The following is a 20660-nucleotide window of genomic DNA, read 5'->3' as shown; positions in this document are numbered from 1 at the left end:
ACACAGTGTCTTTACATGATACATTCAGGACAGGATTGCTGATTCACTCACTCATAACTTTCATAGTTTGCTTACTTTTAAAGCTGCAAACTGTCTTAAAGTTTTAAAGGTCTTGTTTTCCATAGTCTTGTAATTATATTGAGTATTCATAATCATTATATATAATGGAGTAACTTTGGTAGTTATTTCACCCAAAATGTCTGACATCTTTCACATGATGCAATAGCTAAAACTTACTCAAAACATTCTGTTAATGCCATAAGGGGTGTGCAGTGAGTTAAAAAATGCATTATTGTCAATGATACATCAGTTTTAAATTTTCTATTTATGTTTACCAAATATTAAAGAGAGAATACTATTGTAAACTGTTTCTAACAAAATTTAGCTGCCCGTCACTTTCTTTTACATACCCACTCCAATTACTTGAATTACACTGTTTGCTTGTAATGTTCTCTTTTATTCCCAAACTATAGATAACTTCATTACAAAGGGGGGAAAACATTATCAATAAAAAAAGGCGATACAAAACAAAAGTATTCTCTAACAAAATAATTTTACCACATGCTTCCAGTTCTTAGATGTAATACTCACTCACACTGTGTGGAAACTTAAAACTGTATGCCATACTAGTATTTGGGAACAGCAGACTACCTTTGTGGATAGTGTGCTACCAACTAGGCCATTTGTGTTACTCAGGGACCAACTATAACTTTAACTTGTCCTGAGATCTTTCACTTTCACTCCACTCTCTGCACAGGTTCTCCCACTGTGTTGTGATACTAGCATCTCCAGGAGAAAGGTGGTGGTTGTTGTTGTTGTTGTTATCTTCAGTCCAAAGACTGGTTTGATGCAGCTCTCCATGCTATTCTATCCTGTGTAAGCCTCTTCATCTCTGAATAACTGCTGCAACTTACACCCTCCTGAATCTACTTACTTTATTCATCTCTTCGTCTCCCTCTACGAATTTTACCCTCTTCCTGTCTAAACTGTTCATCGTCCATGTTTCACTTCCAGACATGGCTACACTCCATACAAATAATTTCTGAAAAGACTTCCTGACACTTAAATCTATACTCAACCTTAACAAATTTCTCTCATTCACAAATGCATTCCTTGCTGTCGCCAGTCTACATTTCATATCTTCTCTATTTTGATCATCATCAGGCATTGCTGCCCAAATAGCAAAACTCATCTACAACTTCGTCTCATTTTCTAATCTAATTCCCTCAGCATCACCTGATTTAATTAGTCTACATTCCATTATCCTCATTTTTTTTTTAATGTTCATCTTATATCCTCCTTTCAAGACACTGTTCATTCCATTCATCAGCTCTTCCATGTCCTTTGCTGTTTCTGACAGAATTACGCCATCAGCGAACCTCAAGGTTTTTATTTCCTCTCCCTGGATTTTAATTCCTACTCCGAATTTTTCTTTTGTTTCCTTTATCACTTGCTCAATATACATATTGAATAACATCGGGGATAGGCTACAACCATGTGTCTTCTCAAGCACTGCTTTCCTTTATGCCCCTTAACTCTTATAACTGGCATCTGGTTTCTGTACAAGTTGTAAATACTCAATTTGCTCCCTGTATTTTCCACCTGCCACCTTCAGAATTTGAAAGGGAGTATTCCAGTCAACATTGTCAAAAGCTCTCTCCAAGTTTACAACTGCCAGAAATGTAAGGTAATGGTAGGGTAAGTATTGCCTTGCTTGTTCCTACATTTCTACGGAATCCAAACTGATCTTCCCCGAGGTCGGCATTTTTCATTTACCTGTAACGACAGATATTATGAACAAACAATTTATATACAATATGTGGAGACCATAACTGGTTCTCTTATAATGGATATGCAAATGTAAAAGCAAATAAAACGTAATTATTTCCCCACTATATCTTTTCTCCATACAGACGAATAGAGTTTTCACATATTGTATATAAATTGTTTGTTTATAATACCTGTTTTCACCACAAAACGACCCATTACAGCAGAAGAAAACATAAAACCTTAACCTGCCCCCCCCCCCCCCCCTCTCTCTCTCTCCCTCTGACCAGGCAGAACATTATAACCATCTCGAAGCTGGTACATCCACCTTGGGGACGGATAACAGCAGTGAGGAGGCATTGGCTGGGGTCACTGGAGGGAGTAAGCACCACATCATCTCACACAACTCGCGTTATTCCAGTAAATTCTGGGGAGGGGGACCGATTACCTCTGACACAACGTTCAATCACATCCCAGATGTGTTTGATCGAGTTGGTAGAGCCAGCACATCAATTGGAACATGTCACTGTGTTCCTCGGAACTACACCATCACACTACTGACCTTGTGACATGGCATCACATCTTGTTGAAAAATGCCACTGCCATCGGGAAACGACTGATGAGAAGGGGTTAATGTGGGCTGCAATCACTGTATGATACTCTGTCCATGTGAATATTCCCCAGAGAATAATGGAGCCGCTGGGAACTTGTCTCCATCCTGCAGTACAGATGCCGAGGAGGTGCTCCATGGAAAAACAATGTATTCGTGCCCTCCCATCGGCATTATGAAGAAGATATCAGGATTCATCAGACCATGCAGCTGCGCCAATGTCCAGTGCCAATGGTCACATGCTCATTTCAGTCATAGTTGCCTGTGTCGTGATGTTAACATTGGCACATACACGGGTCCTTAGGCTGCGGAGGCGAAGTCTGATGTTAGTTCCACCTCAGTTCGACACCTGCCCTATTTTACCAGTCTTAGCAGCCTATGATATCTGACATCTGTAATGAGGTGTGGTCGCCAAACTCCAGGTCTGGACGTGGTTTCACCTTGGTTTTGCCATGTGCTGAAACCCCTCCCCACAGTACTTCTTGAAATGCTATGACAGCACGCTCACTGCTATTGCATGCATTGTGTGTGTGTGTGTGTGTGTGTGTGTGTGTGTGTGTGTGTGTGTGTGTGTGTGTGTGTGTGTGTGACACCCCTGTCCCTCTCCGACCCATGCCTATATATACGAAAGAGATAGTGGGTGTTATGCCATTATTAGCCATGGGCCAACTAGCGGCTCCTGTGACTTGTGGTGCACTGTGTCGCTACGTAATCTGACTGACCGGTGGCAGCTAGCAGCTGTACAGAGCTGCCGGCACAGAGCTTGACCGCTGCCTGTCAACTCTTGTGGCTCAAAATTGTGACACACCATTGCAGTAAATGAAGCCTATTAACTATGAGGGACTGGTGGCACATGTTCTTATCAATCTTGTTCACTATTAGCTAATTTTTTTACTACACTCATGCTCATAAATTAAGGATAATGCTGATACGTGGTGAAACAATGCTCTGGTGGATGGTTTGCGGGTTTAAATCACCTCAGGGTATGACTATGCGGTGCATTTGACCGGTCGTGGCATGGTGGTGCTGGCAGCAGTCCACATATGCAGAGGTGTGTTGGTGCATGTCAAGAGTATGGTGCAGTGAGTAAGTGTGCAGACGTTTTCAGATGTGCTAATGATGACTGTGTGTTGAAAAAGGCTCAAAGAACAGATATTGATGATGATGTTATGAGGGTAGAATACTAGGGTGACTGGAGGCTGGTCAAACACAGCAGGTCGTAGCACGGGCTCTCCATGTGCCACAGAGTGTGATCTCAAGATTATGGCAACGATTCCAGCAGACAGGAAACATGTCCAGGTGCAACAGTACGGGACGTCCACAGTGTACACCACCACAAGAAGACCGATATCTCACCATCAGTGCCCGCAGACGGCCACGGAGTACTGCAGGTAGCCTTGCTCGAGACCTTACCGCAGCCACTGGAACAGTTGTCTCCAGACACACAGTCTACAGATGACTGAACAGACACAGTTTATTCAACTCCCCCCCCTGGATACCTGCAAGGTGCATTCCACTGACCCCTGGTCATAAGGGAGAGCCTGGTGTCTAGAACACAGTGCATGGTCATTGGAACAGTGGTCTCGGGTTATGTTCACGGACGAGTGCAGGTATAGTCTGAACAGTGATTCTAGCCGAGTTTTCATCTGGCGTGAACCAGGAACCAGATACCAACCCACCCCTTAATGTCCTTTAAAGGGACCTGTATGGAGGTCGTGGTTTGATGGTGTGGGGTGGGATTATGATTGGTGCATGTACACCCCTGCATGTCCTTGACAGAGGAACTGTAACAGGTCAGGTGTATCGGGATGTCATTTTGCACCTCCACCTTTTCAGGGGTGCAGTGGGTCCCACCTTCCTCCTGACGGATGGTAACGCACAGCCCCACTGAGCTGCCATCGTGGAGGAGTACCTTCAAAAAGAAGATACCAGGCAAATGGAGTGGCCTGCCTGTTCTCCAGACCTAAACCCCATTGAGCACATCTAGGATGCTCTCAGTCGACGTCTTGCTGCATGTCTTCAAACTCCTACAACACTTCAGGAGCTCCGACAGGCACTGGTGCAAGAATGGGGGGCTGTACCCCAGCAGCTGCTCAACAACCTGATCCAGAGTAGGTCAACCCGTTGTGCGGCCTGTGTACAGGTGCATGGTGATCATATCCCATATTGATGTCGGGGTACATGCGCAGGAAACAGTGGCGTTTTGTAGCACATGTGTTTCAGGATGGTTTCCTCAATACCGTGGATGTACAGATCTGTGACGTGTGTGTTCCCTATGTGCCTTTGCTATTAGCGCCAGTTTTGTGTAGTGCCACATTGTGTGGCACCTCATTCTGCAATTACCTTAGTTTATGAGCATGAGTGTAGTAACTAATAAATGGAATGGAAATGAAGTCCCATGCTTCTTGACAGAGCATAGGGGAACGATGCGGGAGACTGCACCGCCATACTGGGCAAGGTCCTAATGGGGACAGTTTGCTGTTTCCTTCCTCCAACTGTAATGGAGATGAATGGTGATGAGGAAGATGATACAACACCACCCAGTCATCTCGAGGCAGGTGAAAATCCCTGACCCCACCGGGAGTAGAACCCGGGACCCCGTGCTAGGGAAGTGAGAATGCTACCGCGAGACCACTCGCTGCAAACTAATTAATAAATATTGTTCAAAATTATGGATAACTACCGAAGAAACATTATGAAAAAAAAATTCATGACTATGGCATGAACTGCCTCACTGTGAGGAGTAATTTTTGTGCTGCTGAAAAATATTTGACTGGTTTTGTGTTGATTTTCATTATATCTTCTTTTACATAATCAATAAAACTGTAAAATATGATTTTTGGCATTCGAAGCTACATGGAAAAATTTGTCATTTGCACTTATCGAGCATATAATATAAAATTCTACTCTGTTGTTTATATGTAGGACTTCCATATATTCTTAACCCTTTGTGTTTCATTTCTAACATGTGTGTAAGGAGAAAATGTTCTTTATAGATGCTATTCTCTCAAGTTACTATTCCCTGATGAGAAGTGGGCAATTTTTCGAAAGCTGTGCCACCAGACCAGTTCATGAATCCTCTGGCAAGAAGTGATGCCATCAGTAGTGACACTGGTTGCCTTCAGCTAATAGTGGCCTTGTTTACTTCTCTTGTTATGTACATGAGAGGGTCCCATAATAATCTGAAGCATTGAATCTTTCTGTAACAAATTCTTGGATGGGATAATTGGTCATACAGTTTTGGCAAAAGGCAGATGTCCAGTATGAATTTTTGCCTGATAAAATTTTATCTTTTCATATGCAAACAATGAAGCATATACTGTGTGAAGTAAGAAAATTGATTCTTAGTCACTCAGCCTCCCACTGCGATAAATGAAATTAGTGGTGAGAAAAAGTAAACGGCATTTAAAATTGCATGCTTTATTAGAATCACTATTAAAAAGCCAACTGATGAATATTATTATTATTATTATTATTATTAAGTTTCAATGGCTGCTCATACATATACAATAACTATGCATCATTGAGTGAAACTTTGCATAACATCTGTATGAGGAACAGTAACATGTTGCCAGTTTAACAGGTTATTGCTAATTAAACAGTGTTGTGAACTTTAATATCTTCATTCTGCTCAAAAAATGTCACCCAAAGATGGACCACTAGTAAGTGTACTCTCTCAGTGCACTCCATGCTTCTCACAGTTGTTATCCGTTATCCATTACAGCACACAAAAATATGAAATGAGAAAGTACATCTTTCAGTACATTAGATCCTCAGTTAGCATTAATTATAGTGGTGTCTCATTATGAATAATCAATGGATTTTCAAAGATAGGCCAAGTCAGGTGAGCTTATATCTTCCACCCTTCATTCCATTAATAAATTTGTTTCGTTATCCTAAAAATGAGTCGGGCCACCAGGCATTTTCTTTATCTTACATGAAAACAAATCTACAAACATGGCTGCTCTTGTCACTCTTTATAACATAAATCAGTCACTTTAAAAACAGTGAATTTCAATACACACATTTAAAAGTAGTGACACACAAATTTCGGAAGCAGTTTTCATGTGCTATTGTGCCCAATGATAGCTATTGCACACCACACTACTACATAAAGAGTATAAGACTGTACATTGTTAAAAGCACCCTTCCACTCATTTAGTGGCCATAAAAACACATTATGCACTGGATGAGTGCGTCAATACTGCCTGGCAGTGGCAACACAGCTTGTTGGTAGATTACTAGGACACTGCAAGGTGACTTGGGTGGCCTTTGAAAAGTTATACATGAAGCTCACACTTGAGGAAACTTAAGGCCTTACATTACAGACAGACACTTCTTATCAACTATTAAACAAATATCAAACATTTTTGTTAGATTCATTTTTCATATCACTGGAAAGAAAAGCTTGGAGTGCCTCCACACCACTCTCCAATAAACCCAATAATATCTGTCACGTGTGATTCTGGGTTCATCTTTGCAGCCATCAACAGTTTATTCCAATCTTCTCTGTTTGCTGCTCGACCTGGTCTTTTGAATTCAATGGGAGTGCGGCCCTTCTGAGCGAGGACAGGATATCCAGACACTACACAGGGAAGTGCCATGGGACCGGCACTGTCATTTGAGCAAAGTGCTGAAGGGTACAAGCCTCTCTCATCCACTGGCAGTACCTGTAACAGAATTACATGTATTTAGGATTGGTCATGGTCATATGAACATCAGAAATTCTTGTGAAATCTGTAACTGTAGTTTCTTGCTCTCCTGTTCTGTTAACTGCCACAACTGTTGTAGGTCACACTCGATCTATTGTTCTGAATACCCAATCTTTCTAAAAACTTCCTTCAAGTGTCTCCGTTCTTCAGTGAGGCTTTCTTCATCTGACAGTGAACACGCTATATAGAAAAGTGTTCAAATCATGGAACTTCTACCAAAACATCAAGAAAAAGTAGCTGTATCATTCTGTTTCTAGCATTAATTTTTTATATGGATAGTTTAGGTTGATATGCTGTAGATTTTTTTGAAGTGTGACCATACTATGTGGTCAGATTACAGATGCGTCATCCATATACAAGTAGAAACACATTGCCTTATGCATGGTAGATTCTTGGGCTCTTGTGTGGAAATGCACCATGTAGAAGTTGGCAACTTCCGGTGATAAATGACGGGGTTAATCACCACCGCATCAGGTTGTTAAACAAGGGGATATGCCGAAAGAGTTCTGTAAAGTTGCCAATTAATTCCAACAATGCTTTAACTGGAAGCTGAATGAAGAGATAAACCACATTAGAAATAAGCATGATGCCCATCTCCCAGAGAGATTTTCTGTCAAGAAGATGAATTGTCTCCCTTTCTTTTTTGTCCCTTACCTCAGCTTCACAGACACTGGTAGACCTTGGGATTTTTCTTCTCTGGATTCTGCACGGTAGGCTCTCTCTGATCTGCAGTCATATTGACCTCTATGTTCGAGGATAAAGGAACTGATGACCTAGTAGTTTGGTCTGTTTAAGCATCCAACTAACCAAGATGATGAGTGAAATGTCTCAAGAACTTAAGCAGTATGTGGTGAAATGTGAACACCACATATGCAGCACTGCCAATTTCATGCATTTCAAAATTCCGACACTGCCAGGAAACTGTCACTAGGTTGGTACACAGCAACTTCCATTCACAGATTGGTGGGAAAGAAGGCAAAAGAGAAATCTTATTTCATTAAATGGTTTGTGTCAGTCAGCAGCTCATTTGGCAAGAATGGGAAAGGAAACCAATCATGGTCAATTCAAAGGAATTGTCCTGACATCCATCTGAAGTGATTTACTGAAACCACAGAAATATGAATGATTGAAAGGAAATTTCAACCTCACACTGGAGTTTTAATGTTTTAATCACTGTGCCACTTGACTCAGTTGTTCCAATGAAGTAAAATTATTCATGCTAAACTAATTTTAAAATAGCAATTTAATGCATTAAAATCTTAATTGGTTCCTATCAACTTTTATGGAAATTTACTTCTGATAATGTCTTATGGGCAATAGAGCATGTCCACCAAAAACTGTTTATCACTACCCTCCTCAGAAAAGAAGAGGAGTGAATAACAAATGCTTAATCATAAGAACTTCCATCTCTTGTCTGTGCCAAATTTTTGGTTTTTTAGACGTGCTCTTGTTCTTAATTTGCATGGCTAATATTCTGATTACGAGGCATGCAGAAGCATAAATTTTTCATCGTTTCCAGAAAGTTGTCTTCTGTATGTTCCATTAAATTAAGGTATGTTGTTAATACCCAAGCTGCTCCTGCTTAGAGGGCAGCATTTTCAGAGCCATATGTAAACAAAGGTAAAGCATGTTCAAAATATCATGCACTAGGGTGTGAACAGTCCCATGTTAAAATATGTCACAAGACACAGTGTCATTCGTTTAGTACTTTTCTTGGACAATTTGGTGAATATTTTTGTCATTGGTGAAAGTGATCTGGCTGCTTCACTGGTCTTTATTTTTATCGATTGTGTAACTTTTACAGAACTGCTTGTGCCACTCACACTTGCAACCTCTGTTTGACTTTTCAATATTTGATGACTTTCATAGAAACACCAAGTCAACAGGCAATTCAAAAAATGACATTTTGAAATCCATTACTGCATAAACTATCTAGAGGCAAATGAGCTGTAATCCCAGTACCCATCCATCTTCTCTACTAGTCGGAATGACCTATGCATAGGAAACCTCCACTGACAACAATTCCACCAACATCTTCCAGTTTATTTTGCAAATTTTTGCACTCTACGACATAGAAATACAAAAAATATTAACAATAAAACAAGTACATTTCGTAAATGAACACATCGAAGGAAAATCAAAATTTTGTACCTGATCCACTTTTTGATCCATCGATACAGCCAAAACCCACTCCTTCACTTCTTCATGCAAAGACTGTGGTATATTTGTAGATACTGGTAGAGGAATTTCATTTGGGAAATCAGTCAGGGCAAAATCACTGTGATCCAAGAGATCCAAGTTACTTTCTTCAATTGCCTCGCACAGGTCAAGGTAATGATTGAGAAATACAAAAGCCTCACTATCACGGCCAGTTGCCTGTAACAAATGGTCGTTTACAATTCTGTATGATTAAAGGAACACAATTATCTGTTTTGAAATGTTTTAAAACCAGTAATATGAGAAAACACAAACCCTCGCATCAACGCCTGCCTCAAAGAAAGCTTTGTCTGCAGGAATAATATCAGAATGTCGCAAAAGTGCTGTAGAGAGCTTAGCAGCAATGTGTTTTAGAGACTCAGTATCCCGAAAGGCACACCGGGAAGTATAATAATGTGTGATAACTAAGAGCAAATCAAATTCATCATGCAGCTTGCTTCCAGCATCTGATGTAGTTTTCATTGCCTCAGTCTGCAAAAACAGAAACAATCTTCATAACTCAGACAATAATTTTGTCACATCACTATATTTCTATTATTGCTATATAAAGGTAAAGGTGGGGTAATATATTCTTTTGATACAGTAAATATCAAGTCTATTTACATAATATTGTCAATACTTTCATCTAAAAAGATAAGCCCATTAAGAAAAGAGATAAATGTAAATGTCGTATGGCTAGGGCCTCCCGTCGGGTATACTGTTCGCTGGGTGCAGGTCTTTCGAGTTGGCGACACTTCGGTGACCTGTGCATCGATGGGGATGAAATGATGATGATTAAGACAACGCAACAACCAGTCCCTAAGCGGAGAAAAATCTCTTACCCAGCCGGGAATCGAACCCGGGCCCTTAGGATTGACATTGTTGTGCTGACAGTAAAAGAGATAAACTGAATAGGAAGAAAGAAATTGGCTTACCATTTATTTATTTTTTATATAATGTTCAGTCAAATGAACCAACACAACAGTTTAGTATTTACCCTTAAACACTTGCTTCAAAACTGAAAACACAGTGATGCTTCAATGAGGGACAAACACAGTTACACAACAAATACTGAACTCTTAAAAACTTAGGATTTTTGGGTGAGACTGTAAGGCTCATATATGTTAAATTGCCCCCCCCCCCCACTCCTCTCATGGGTATGCATACATTGATGAGCCAAAACATTATGACCACTATCCACAGTGAAGCTGAATGCCACCTGGTGGCACTGCAGGTGTGTGGGGCTGTAAGGGAAGTATTTAAGCAGAGCAGAAATGAATGGAGAATCATTCTAGTGATGATACAGGTTGCAAATGGGGAAATCCACTGCCATTAGCGACTTTGATAAAGAGCAGATCGTCATGACCAGCATGGGAAAGAGTATGTCACAAATGACAAAACGATTAGGTTGTTCATGTGCTACTGTTGTCAGCATCTGTGGAAAGTGGTTGAAGGATTGTGAAATTAGGAGTAGGTGGCAAGATGTCGGACATCCATGCGTAATCACAGAATGTGGAGGTTGGAGGCTTGCCCACTCTGTAAAGCAAGATATGGAGCAATCTGCGACACATCTGACAAGAGTACAATGTTGGTGCGTGCGTAAGCTTTTCGGAGCACACTATTCAGTGCACACTGTTGAACATAAGGGTCCATACAAAACGATGCCTACGTGTTCCCATGTTGACCCAATGACTTTGCCAGTTAAGACTGCAGCAGCACAAGATCATCACGATTGGACAATGGAAAAATGGAAACGTCAATTGGCCAGATGAATCATGTTTCTTGTTACACCAGATCAATGGTTGTGCCAAGATACACCATCAAGCAATGGCTACTAGAAACATGACACAGTTACATACTGGTGGGGACAGCATGGGTATGGCTGAAAAAAATTTGCATAGCAATAATGAGAAATCAGCAGTTTTTATTGATATAATGCGAATTGGCACTTTTTACAAAAATGAATTTTTGCATCTTCCTCTTCCTGTGTAAAAATATTATTAATCTGAAGGTAGCAGTTTACTGATATTGGTAGTTGGTAGGTATTTAATGTTGAAACTGGATCTTGATTTTTGTTTTCAAAGTTGAGGTAAGCATACAACCTTAAAATGACCATTCATTTCCAGTTTGAAAAGCTGATGCCTAGATGTGGTGTCAGCTGGTGGGATCTTTATCTGTCGAAGTCAGCTTTCTTGACACTTTTGTACAACAACTCATGGAAAAGCATTGTGATTTGGAGAGGTCTTCAGTACAAAAGTCATCAAATATGACACTTGAGCTTTGCAGACATGTAAATCAACAGAGCACCCCCATTGTTTTTCTTCTTTCATTCATTTGATCTATGCTACAGATCAGTTTGCCGCCACAGACTTCATTTCACAAAAAAGTAAAAATTATATTGTGTTAGACATTCTCAGAGTTCTGTTCTATCAGTATTGCATAACATGAAGGTCCTGTGTTGTGATTTGGATGGCAGAAGCAAATCAAGAATGTCCCGCGTTTATTTGTGTCTTTTTGAAGCTGAAGGCCATATTTGGTGGTTCTTGTACTTACATTCATGTCTTTATGAAAATATGCAGTTTAATTAACAGAAAGAATCTGAGATTTCTCCAAAATGCATCACTGTGGTTTGATTTTCAGTGAAAAAGTTTTGGGAAACATGATGTTGGAGGATAAAACTGTTATCCCTATTTCAATTCAGAATTTATGACTGATTCATATATATGGAAAGAAAAACATAAAGAGAAGTACTTCAGGCAGAGATGAAGGGAACAGTGAAACTCATTGGGTTGCTGCTTCAAACTAGCTTGCCCACTTTTAGGTCACAGATACAAGCAAGGCTTTGTTCATAGTAGTAGGTTCTTGTTTCAACAATGAAATTATAGTGATGAATTCTATTAATGACAACATGGCAGACCATGTTATGTACCCCTACGATGTTATACAAGCCTTCAAAATATAGTGACATATCAACTTTTCATGCCAGTAGAAAATTAGATATTGTCAAGTGTCTGCTGTTGTGCTAAAGGCGTTTTGACTTCCATGTTCAAATATAGACTCTAGGCGACAGTTTTCACACAATCTAGAATATCCCATTTATGTTGACCACCCCCACATAACGTTTTGTTCAGAAACAAAATTAAAAAAAAGCATCAAGTAAATGATGTTTGGTACCAAGGGAACATTAATCAACATGATTGCTTTTCTTGAAATTTTGTTTCGCTGTAAAGATATGAACAGTAATACATCTTTTTTAAATAGCACCCTGTATTTTTTATTTGGTGATACACTACTTCTCCACAAGACTTGCTCAGAAATGTATTGCAGAGTACCATTCACGTAAACATGACATTGCCGGCCGGTGTGGCCGTGCGGTTAAAGGCGCTTCAGTCTGGAACCGCGTGACCGCTACGGTAGCAGGTTTGAATCCTGCCTCGGGCATGGATGTGTGTGATGTCCTTAGGTTAGTTAGGTTTAATTAGTTCTAAGTTCTAGGCGACTGATGACCTCAGAAGTTGAGTCACATAGTGCTCAGAGTCATTTGAACCATTTTGTAAACATGACATTATTTGACTGACTCTCCTGTACCAACTCACAGTGCAAATACCACAGATAATGTAACAAGTCCACTGGAGTTGACAATAAACAAAACAATAATGTCTTCTTATTCATAATTCAGGTATATGTAGTACACTACTGCAGAACTTGTTTAATAAGTTGTCTACAGTAACAGCAGTCTTTGATTAAAAACTGCATCATCATTACGTTTTATTTATTGTGGTTGAATGTAGACCTAATGCTACATAGGCAGAAGAACTCTACAAAGAGTGATATCCTGATAAGAACCCACCTTACTGCGATTACTGTTTTCTTATCTTACACACATTTGCCGTAGATCAGTAGCATTTCTACCTTCTCTTCATTGGTGTACATTGTACTTGCACAAATCTTCAACTAGAGATGGTTGATGGAATGACCATTGTGCATTTTCTTTGTTTTTCCATTAGTCTGTCAACTCCAGTAAGTGGACAAGTTACATTACCCCCATGTATCTCCCCTATTTGCTAGTACAGGAGAGTCAAAGCCATTTTTGTGTTACATTTTTAATAACATCATAAATGAACTTATAGGGCACTATTTGGAAAAGACGCACTATTGTTCATACAGTCAAAGCTACAAGAAAGGAAACTGTGCGGGTTAATGTCCCCTTGGTACCTAAACAACATTTACTCTGTATGTCTTCTTGACAAAAAATTGTTTGGGGTAGTCAATGTAAATGGGACACCATGTATTAAAACATTGACAGTATATTGTCCCTGAATAGAAATTTGAAATAATGAGAGGGCTTTCTTTAAAAACTTTCAACATTTTTGGCTACCTATGATACAGCTTTGTTTCTTCTTTAATTTGTAATTTTCAATGAGATTTAAGTAAAGATTTTTTTAATGAAATCAAATGAGGTATGTGATATCATTAAAATATGATATAATTGATAGGTATATGTTCATTTCCAACATAAGTCTGAAAAACCCATGAAATACAATAAAAATAAATATCATAATTTGAAAAATAATAGCACCAAAATTGGGCAAAAACAAACGATTTTTTCACATTCCTAAAATAGCCGGCTTCCGTCATTTTAGCCATAAATATACAAAGTCTCATGTGAACTCAGGTTAGTGTGATTTATTCTTTTAAATGGTTAGATTTTTGCTTGACAACATACAGTAAACAGCGAACTGTCAAAAACTAGAACTAAAAGAGAACTGAAAGTAAACATAAAGCAAACCCGGATAGTTGTCCACAAAATATGATGTGTTCACAACCGCTGTTCGAATTTGGCACTTCTTACACAGCCTCCCCCATATTAGAGCAGAGTTCGTCAGATGTGTGGGTATTTATACTGTACCTGTCAATCCACCCTCGTACAAGTAACTGGTGTCTTTGGCACTTTCTGTGGGCTCATTCGGTGAGGCAAGGATGAACTTGCTGTTGACAGACTGTAGCACGATCTGGTTGACTCAAGGTCGCTTGGGTAGTATCCAAGCTATCTTGTTGTTGTGCAAGCATGTCTGGAGTTAGCAAATATGCTAGTTTCACCCATTCCCACGACAGCATCACTGGCTTGATATTGTATATTATCTCCATTGTACATTCTTCACGTTTTAGCACGCGGAAAGGTCCAGAGTACAGTAGCTTCAGTGGTGGGTGTACTGCCTCTCTGCATAACACCACGTGTGAGCATTCTTTAAGGTCATTATGGATGAACACTCTCTGATCTCCATGATGGGACACTGGTGAATGGTGCAGCCCAGCTATTTGGAGCTTCACCTGCATCATCTGTGGTAGTTCTGTCTTTGTTTGCATTAGTGTTGCTGAAAAAAAAAAATGTGATGGCAGGCACAACATCTCTCCATAAACCTTCTCTGCAGTAGACCCACCAATGACCAGCTTAATGGCTGGGTGAAGTTGCAGCAAAACCAGTTGGTAGTGCAACTATCCATGTGTTCTTATGGTACATTAGTGCAGCTTCCAACTTGCTATGCCATCCTGTTGCTTGCGGGACGGTAGATGGTCATATGCTGATGCTGGAACCACACAATCTAAACAGTTCCAGAAACAGTGTCGATTTAAATTGCTAGACCTGAGCCGGCCGGAGTGGCCGAGCGGTTAAAGGCGCTACAGTCTGGAACCGCACGACCACTACGGTCGCAGGTTCGAATCCTGCCTCGGGCATGGATGTGTGTGATGTCCTTAGGTTAGTTAGGTTTAAGTAGTTCTAAGTTCTAGGGGACTTATGACAACAGCAGTTGAGTCCCATAGTGCTCAGAGCCATCTGAACCATTTTTTTTTTTGCTAGACCTGATATATGGTGAAGTGTGCTGGACAGCAGGGGAAAAAAAATCCACATTTTAACGAAGGCCTTGCTCTCATTCCTGTTGTCTGCTGTTACTGATTGGCATTGCCTCCACCCAAGGTGTATACCCATCTAAAGCTGTAAATATGTAAAATATCCCTCTGATGGCGGAAGCGGACCCATGGGGTCTATGTGAATGTGAAAGAAAGAGCTTCTCGTCTCAGAAAATTTTCCCACCGGCTTGAATACTTGTCTGCCAACTTCTCCTTGTTGACATGCTATACGTGCTCTTGACCACTGGCGACAATCTTTTCTAGTACATGGCCACACAAATTTCTATCAGTTTAATTATGGCATTTGCACAGGGATGCGCTAGGTTTGAAAACTGCCAAAAACCACTTCTTAGCGTTCCGGTCACGAATGGTCTAGGTGACGCTCTAGACACATCACACCAAATAAAGTTCTTTGTGCCCAGCAACTGTGCTTATTTGAGCAGAAGAGCCGTTGAACTATCATGCAAGTATTGTTGTAGCTGCTCGTCTGTAGCTTGTGCTACCCTAAGTTGATTGTAATTTATTATAAAAAAGATTGCGCTGACTCTAGAAAAAAAGTCAACCACCACCTTTTGTATCCTTCTTAGATGTCTTATGTCTGTAGTGAATTGCCCAATAAATTCTAGCTGGTGGAACTGCCAGGACAAACAGTCTTCTTTGCTCTTGCTAAAAGCAAAAGTGGTAGGCTTATGATCTATCTAGATTTGAAATGCTCTAGCTTCAACGTAAGGGTGAAAGTGTCATACTGCTTCATAAATGGCCAGCATCTTTTGATTGTACACACTCCAATTAGTTTGGGCCCTGTCAGCTTCCAGGAGAAAAATCCCAAAGGTTTCTAACTATTTTCAACATATTTATGAGGACCTGCACGAATAGCCTGTTGGCTGGCATCCACTACTGTCACTAATGGTGCATTATGGACAAGGTGGGATAAGACGATTGCCTTCTGCAAACTAGACCATACCTTTTCAAAGGCTTGCTGCACTGCAGGCATCCATGCTTCTAGCATTGTTACCTGCCAGTGTGTGTGTTAGCGGCGTCTGCATCTCTGTTGCTCTTAATTGCTTGTACTCCATAGGCCAAGGAATGACTTTAATGATCTTTATCTTCTCTTTAAGAGTACTAATACTGGCAGTGGAGACCATATGACCAAGAAAAGTCACCTGTTTTTGATGCAGAACACATTTTGCCTCATTTATTACCAAACCTTATTAATGTATCCTGTCGAACACTGCCTTCATGTATTCCTCATGTAATTTAGCTGTCTTAAAAAATCTCAAAATATCATGTAGATAGATGAAACAGAAATTCAAGCTCCTTTAGTACTTTACTTTGTCTATGATGATCTGCTGTGACTGAGCGGCGTTTTGTAAACTAAATAGCATGTATAGATATTCAAAGAGACTGAAAGGTCTTACTACAGCAGTCTTGGGAATATCTTCCTTTGTGACCAGAATTTGATTATAAGCTTTCTTGCAATCCCCTAACTGAAAATGGTAGCACAGACTAAAACGTTCATGAAATCCCGTACATTAGGTATGGATAGCGGTTGGGGCTGCTCGTGCATTTAGAGGTTGGTAATCCCCGCAGGGCCTCCAGGTGCAATCTTTCATTTTAACTAGATGAAACAATGATGCCCACGGGCTATCAAAACCTTCCTAAGACACCTGCCTGTAACATCTTTCCAAATTCTTTCTTCACTGCTGAAAAACAGTCAGGTGCTAATCTCAGTGGTCACCAGGAGACAAGTTGTTATTTTAATGTGATGCACTGTGGTATGCAATACTTACTGTAATTGTCACCATTTCACTGTTCCTAGTAATTTGCGCCATACTTACCTTCATCTCCAGTTCCTGGTAGTGTATGACATCTGTATCTAATATTGGTTCACTAATATTTGCCAGATTGAAACCTCCACTTGAATGTTTTACTAAAGCTCAGGGCCACTGTCACGTCACACTTGTGATGCACAAGTCGTTAGCTGCAGTAAGGTGGAGTCTTGCACCCTCTGCTGCAGTCTAACTTTGCGTGAATGGCAGTGCACTTACTCCCAAACCCGAATTGATAAGGTAGCACCGATTCATCTTCTTGTCTTTCACATAGAAATGGTGCAACAATGTGAGCAGGCGCGCTTGCGTCACTGTTTGTGTGCATGCGGTCTACTTGTTACAAACAACTGGGCCAATCTTGAGTGCTGGTTCTAGGCTATTTCTGATTATGTCATGGACTAATTGCCAAAATGCTTGTGGTACCAACACACACGACAATTTTGTCCTCCCAGTACCACCTGGGTGTTTGTTTGATTCTGCTGGATGGATGGTTACCCCTCTTCTGTATCTTTCCTTGTGTAAGTATGCTTATTTGTCACCAGTGCCAGTAATTACTTCTGCATTGCATCCATCTGGTATTTCAGACTTTGGAGCTGCTCGCTGATGTTTGTCTCCTGCTTTGGTGTATAGCTGCACTTTCCACAGTGGTGATGTCGTTAGCTACTTGTGTTACCGCTGAGGTACCCGCCTGCCCTATTATAAAATATACCTTGTCTGCTACTGTCAGCACAGAATTAATGTCACTCTTCGCATGTCACCACTGCTGTTTTCACTGAAAGCAACCGCTGCAATAGTCATACATGTCATAGATTTCGTGTGATATTGCTTCCTCTTCCATGATATTCCACAGATGTCACCAGAATTTAGATGGTGTCCTATCACCTACATGCTCTAACTTGCTGCATTCATTGGTCCAACAACTTATACATATTCGGGTTGGGCCAGAGTGTCTTTCAAGTGGAGCTAACATTGTTGTAAGGGTGGTTGCAAAATAGCATCCCAACACTATTTTAACTGCTCAAGCATCCGAGCTGTGAAGCTGAAGTGTAACATGTCATTCTGGGAATGAGCTGTCCCACTTCCCTACTCAGCACTGGTTGACAAAAGATGTTTCTGAGTTAAGGTAGATAGTAAGTAGGAAGAACCCTACTTTTGGGAGATGTTTCATGGTCTGTGCAAATCGGAGTTGTACCAATCCTGTGTTACTGGCGAGGTGGGCCGCAAACGGGCACTTCTGCCTATTTGGTGGAGACATCTGCTTTGTGGTGACACAGATGACAGACATGGAGAGAATGTGATCTCCATGATGTCAGAGAAATGCTCACCAGAAAACAAATGATGCTGAAATATATTTGTACCAATTATTGTCTTGATGGACTCTGACAGACATACATTGTCTTGTCTAACGGAACTACATGCAGATCTAGTTGATTTGTCATCATCTAGACTTGTGTGTTAGAGGCAATACACTCAGTTCAAACTATCTTGGTGTATTATTGCAGTGGATACACTGAACAAGGGAAATCTCTTTCAGGACCTTTCGATGCAAAAGCAGAAGTAGTTCACAGAGAAGAGCTGATCCACAGTTAAAGAGGCACTGTTTAGCAGGACCCGTTCAGCACAAAAAATATGGTGACCAATAGAGATATTACTAGTACTTTGAAGAATTAACCTTTAAAATTTCTGTAGACTGACTACTGACTTATTTTACATATCAACACTTATCACAAAAGTAGGAAGAAAAATATCAGGAGGCAACCAAGAAAGGACGTGAAAGAAAAAAAGGTGCAAAGAAAGGGAGGAAAAGAAGATTTATAGAATTTTTTGTACAAAATTAAGTATGAAGATAGATTGTTGCTCAGGGCAATCGAAGTCAATAACATGTCTAGCAATGCACATGCTGTGGAGTTTGAGTCAAATCAGTAAAATATTAAATAACAATACGCTTGTCTTGGTTGTAATGAGAAAAAAGAAGATATTGTTTGAATTAACAGGAATATACAAATTGTGATTGTCCATAGCAACAGAGTCAACCACAACATTATTATGGGTTTTTACGAAATAATAGATGCGAGCCATGTGCACATGTTTGAAGCTGCAACACGCAAGAGTTTTGTCAGATTCAGAGAAGAAGAGAGATGACTGTGTAGCAGCAGATGAACCTCGTGGCAGCAGTTTAACTCGGCACATGGTCTATTGCACCACAATGTCACCTGTCACTTGCTAGACCACAGCAGTTTCAATATCAGCCCGCTACTGCTGATCTCCACGATGCATCTGCAGTGTGCCAGCAGATGCACACCAGTTCACTGCAGCATGAAGTTATGACATCAGATGAGTTGTACTAGTCACATTTCATGACAAATGTTATGATTTGTTCAGAGTGAACACTATTGAGAAGTGATATTGATAAATTATGTCTACAGTTAGAATTCAGTGTCGACTATTAAGTAGTGGAGATTTCAGGATTATGATTTTGCTAATAATTTATGCGACTCACCATATGTAAAATGGCAAATGAAGCACAGAGACTTGATATGACAGCTCTACTTGCCAAATTTGGAGAGATGCTCAAGGTACAAAGGGACAATAACAATAAAAAATTAGAGGAAACGCTTATAGCACAGAAGAAAACAGTAAGTAATACACTAGAGAAAATGTTAAGCAGTAAGCTAGAGGAAACAATAAATGTGACTAAGACACAAGATAATAGGATTGCTACATAATAAAAGTCATGAACACTTTGCCTAAGGATTTACAGACTGAAGTAAATGCACAATGTGACTTAGTCGTAAGGAAGTAGGGCATTTAATGAAATTTTGTGTCTACATACTACACTGCCTAGTTTGGCAGGAAGAGGAAGATCTGCAGGCACGAGTTCTAGCCACTGCTCTAGAAACTGAAGAGACACCATGTGGGATGGAGAGTGTGTACCAGAACATGCTTCTTAGGTACTATGTCTGTAACAACATTGGTGGTTGCCACGTCAAGATGCTGTTGTAATGCATCAGTACTGTTCTGTACATACAATATGCTGGGTTCTTTTTTGTTTCGGATTAATTTAAACATGTAATGTTTAAGTGATAGTATAAACAAATGTGCTTAAGTGTTAATACTAAAAAAAACTGTGCTGTGGCTAATGTAGAACAAAATGAGCACAAACCCAGTGAATTTGAAGTAGTAGCAATAATTCCACAAAATAATGTACTCGATATAAATGCAAATGTGTCACAAACTGCTCAAAATAGTGAAATGGTCACAGGGGCAACAAAGCCAATGACACACTGCTTTAAAAGTCAAAGGGGATGCAAATCAGTTAACCGAGAAACTTGCATGGGTGTCTACACATGTTTCCATTCAAATTGTTAACTAATAATTGCACTGCATCATGTCTAATTCAATTCTTCAATTAGAAGTAGATGAGTTACACATCTGAATTTAAAGTGTCGTAGAGTAGAAACAATATATTCCCAGACATGGATTCCTTCAAAATATTATTTACTCACTCCCCTAGAAGTTTGTACAGGGAATTTTTGAACAACCTGTATAATAAATGAAGTATGACAGTGAGCATGCATGCCAGCTGTGTGGCTAAGCTGAAATAAAATATTTGGTCAAATGTATTATCTTGGAGCA

The 20660-nt window shown here is 40.1% G+C and overlaps 1 protein-coding gene across 1 annotated transcript in view; it reads right to left on the bottom strand.

The window, feature by feature from the left end:
• Positions 1–5842: 5842 nt before the first annotated feature.
• LOC126176767 (intraflagellar transport protein 172 homolog) overlaps positions 5843–20660 on the bottom strand; it is a 387842-nt gene continuing 373024 nt past the window's right edge. The window contains exons 30-32 of the mRNA XM_049923936.1: positions 9562–9777; positions 9241–9465; positions 5843–7047 (exon numbers count right to left, since the gene is read on the bottom strand). Coding sequence (XP_049779893.1) covers positions 6769–7047; positions 9241–9465; positions 9562–9777 — 720 coding nt within the window. The 3' untranslated portion in view covers positions 5843–6768. The remainder of the gene's footprint in view (positions 7048–9240; positions 9466–9561; positions 9778–20660) is intronic.

Source organism: Schistocerca cancellata, chromosome 3 (genome assembly GCF_023864275.1).
Source record: "Schistocerca cancellata isolate TAMUIC-IGC-003103 chromosome 3, iqSchCanc2.1, whole genome shotgun sequence".
In the NCBI taxonomy this organism is placed as follows: Eukaryota; Metazoa; Arthropoda; class Insecta; order Orthoptera; family Acrididae; genus Schistocerca; species Schistocerca cancellata.
Note: the sequence above shows the minus strand (reverse complement) of the source record. Positions and strands in the feature narration are given on the sequence as shown.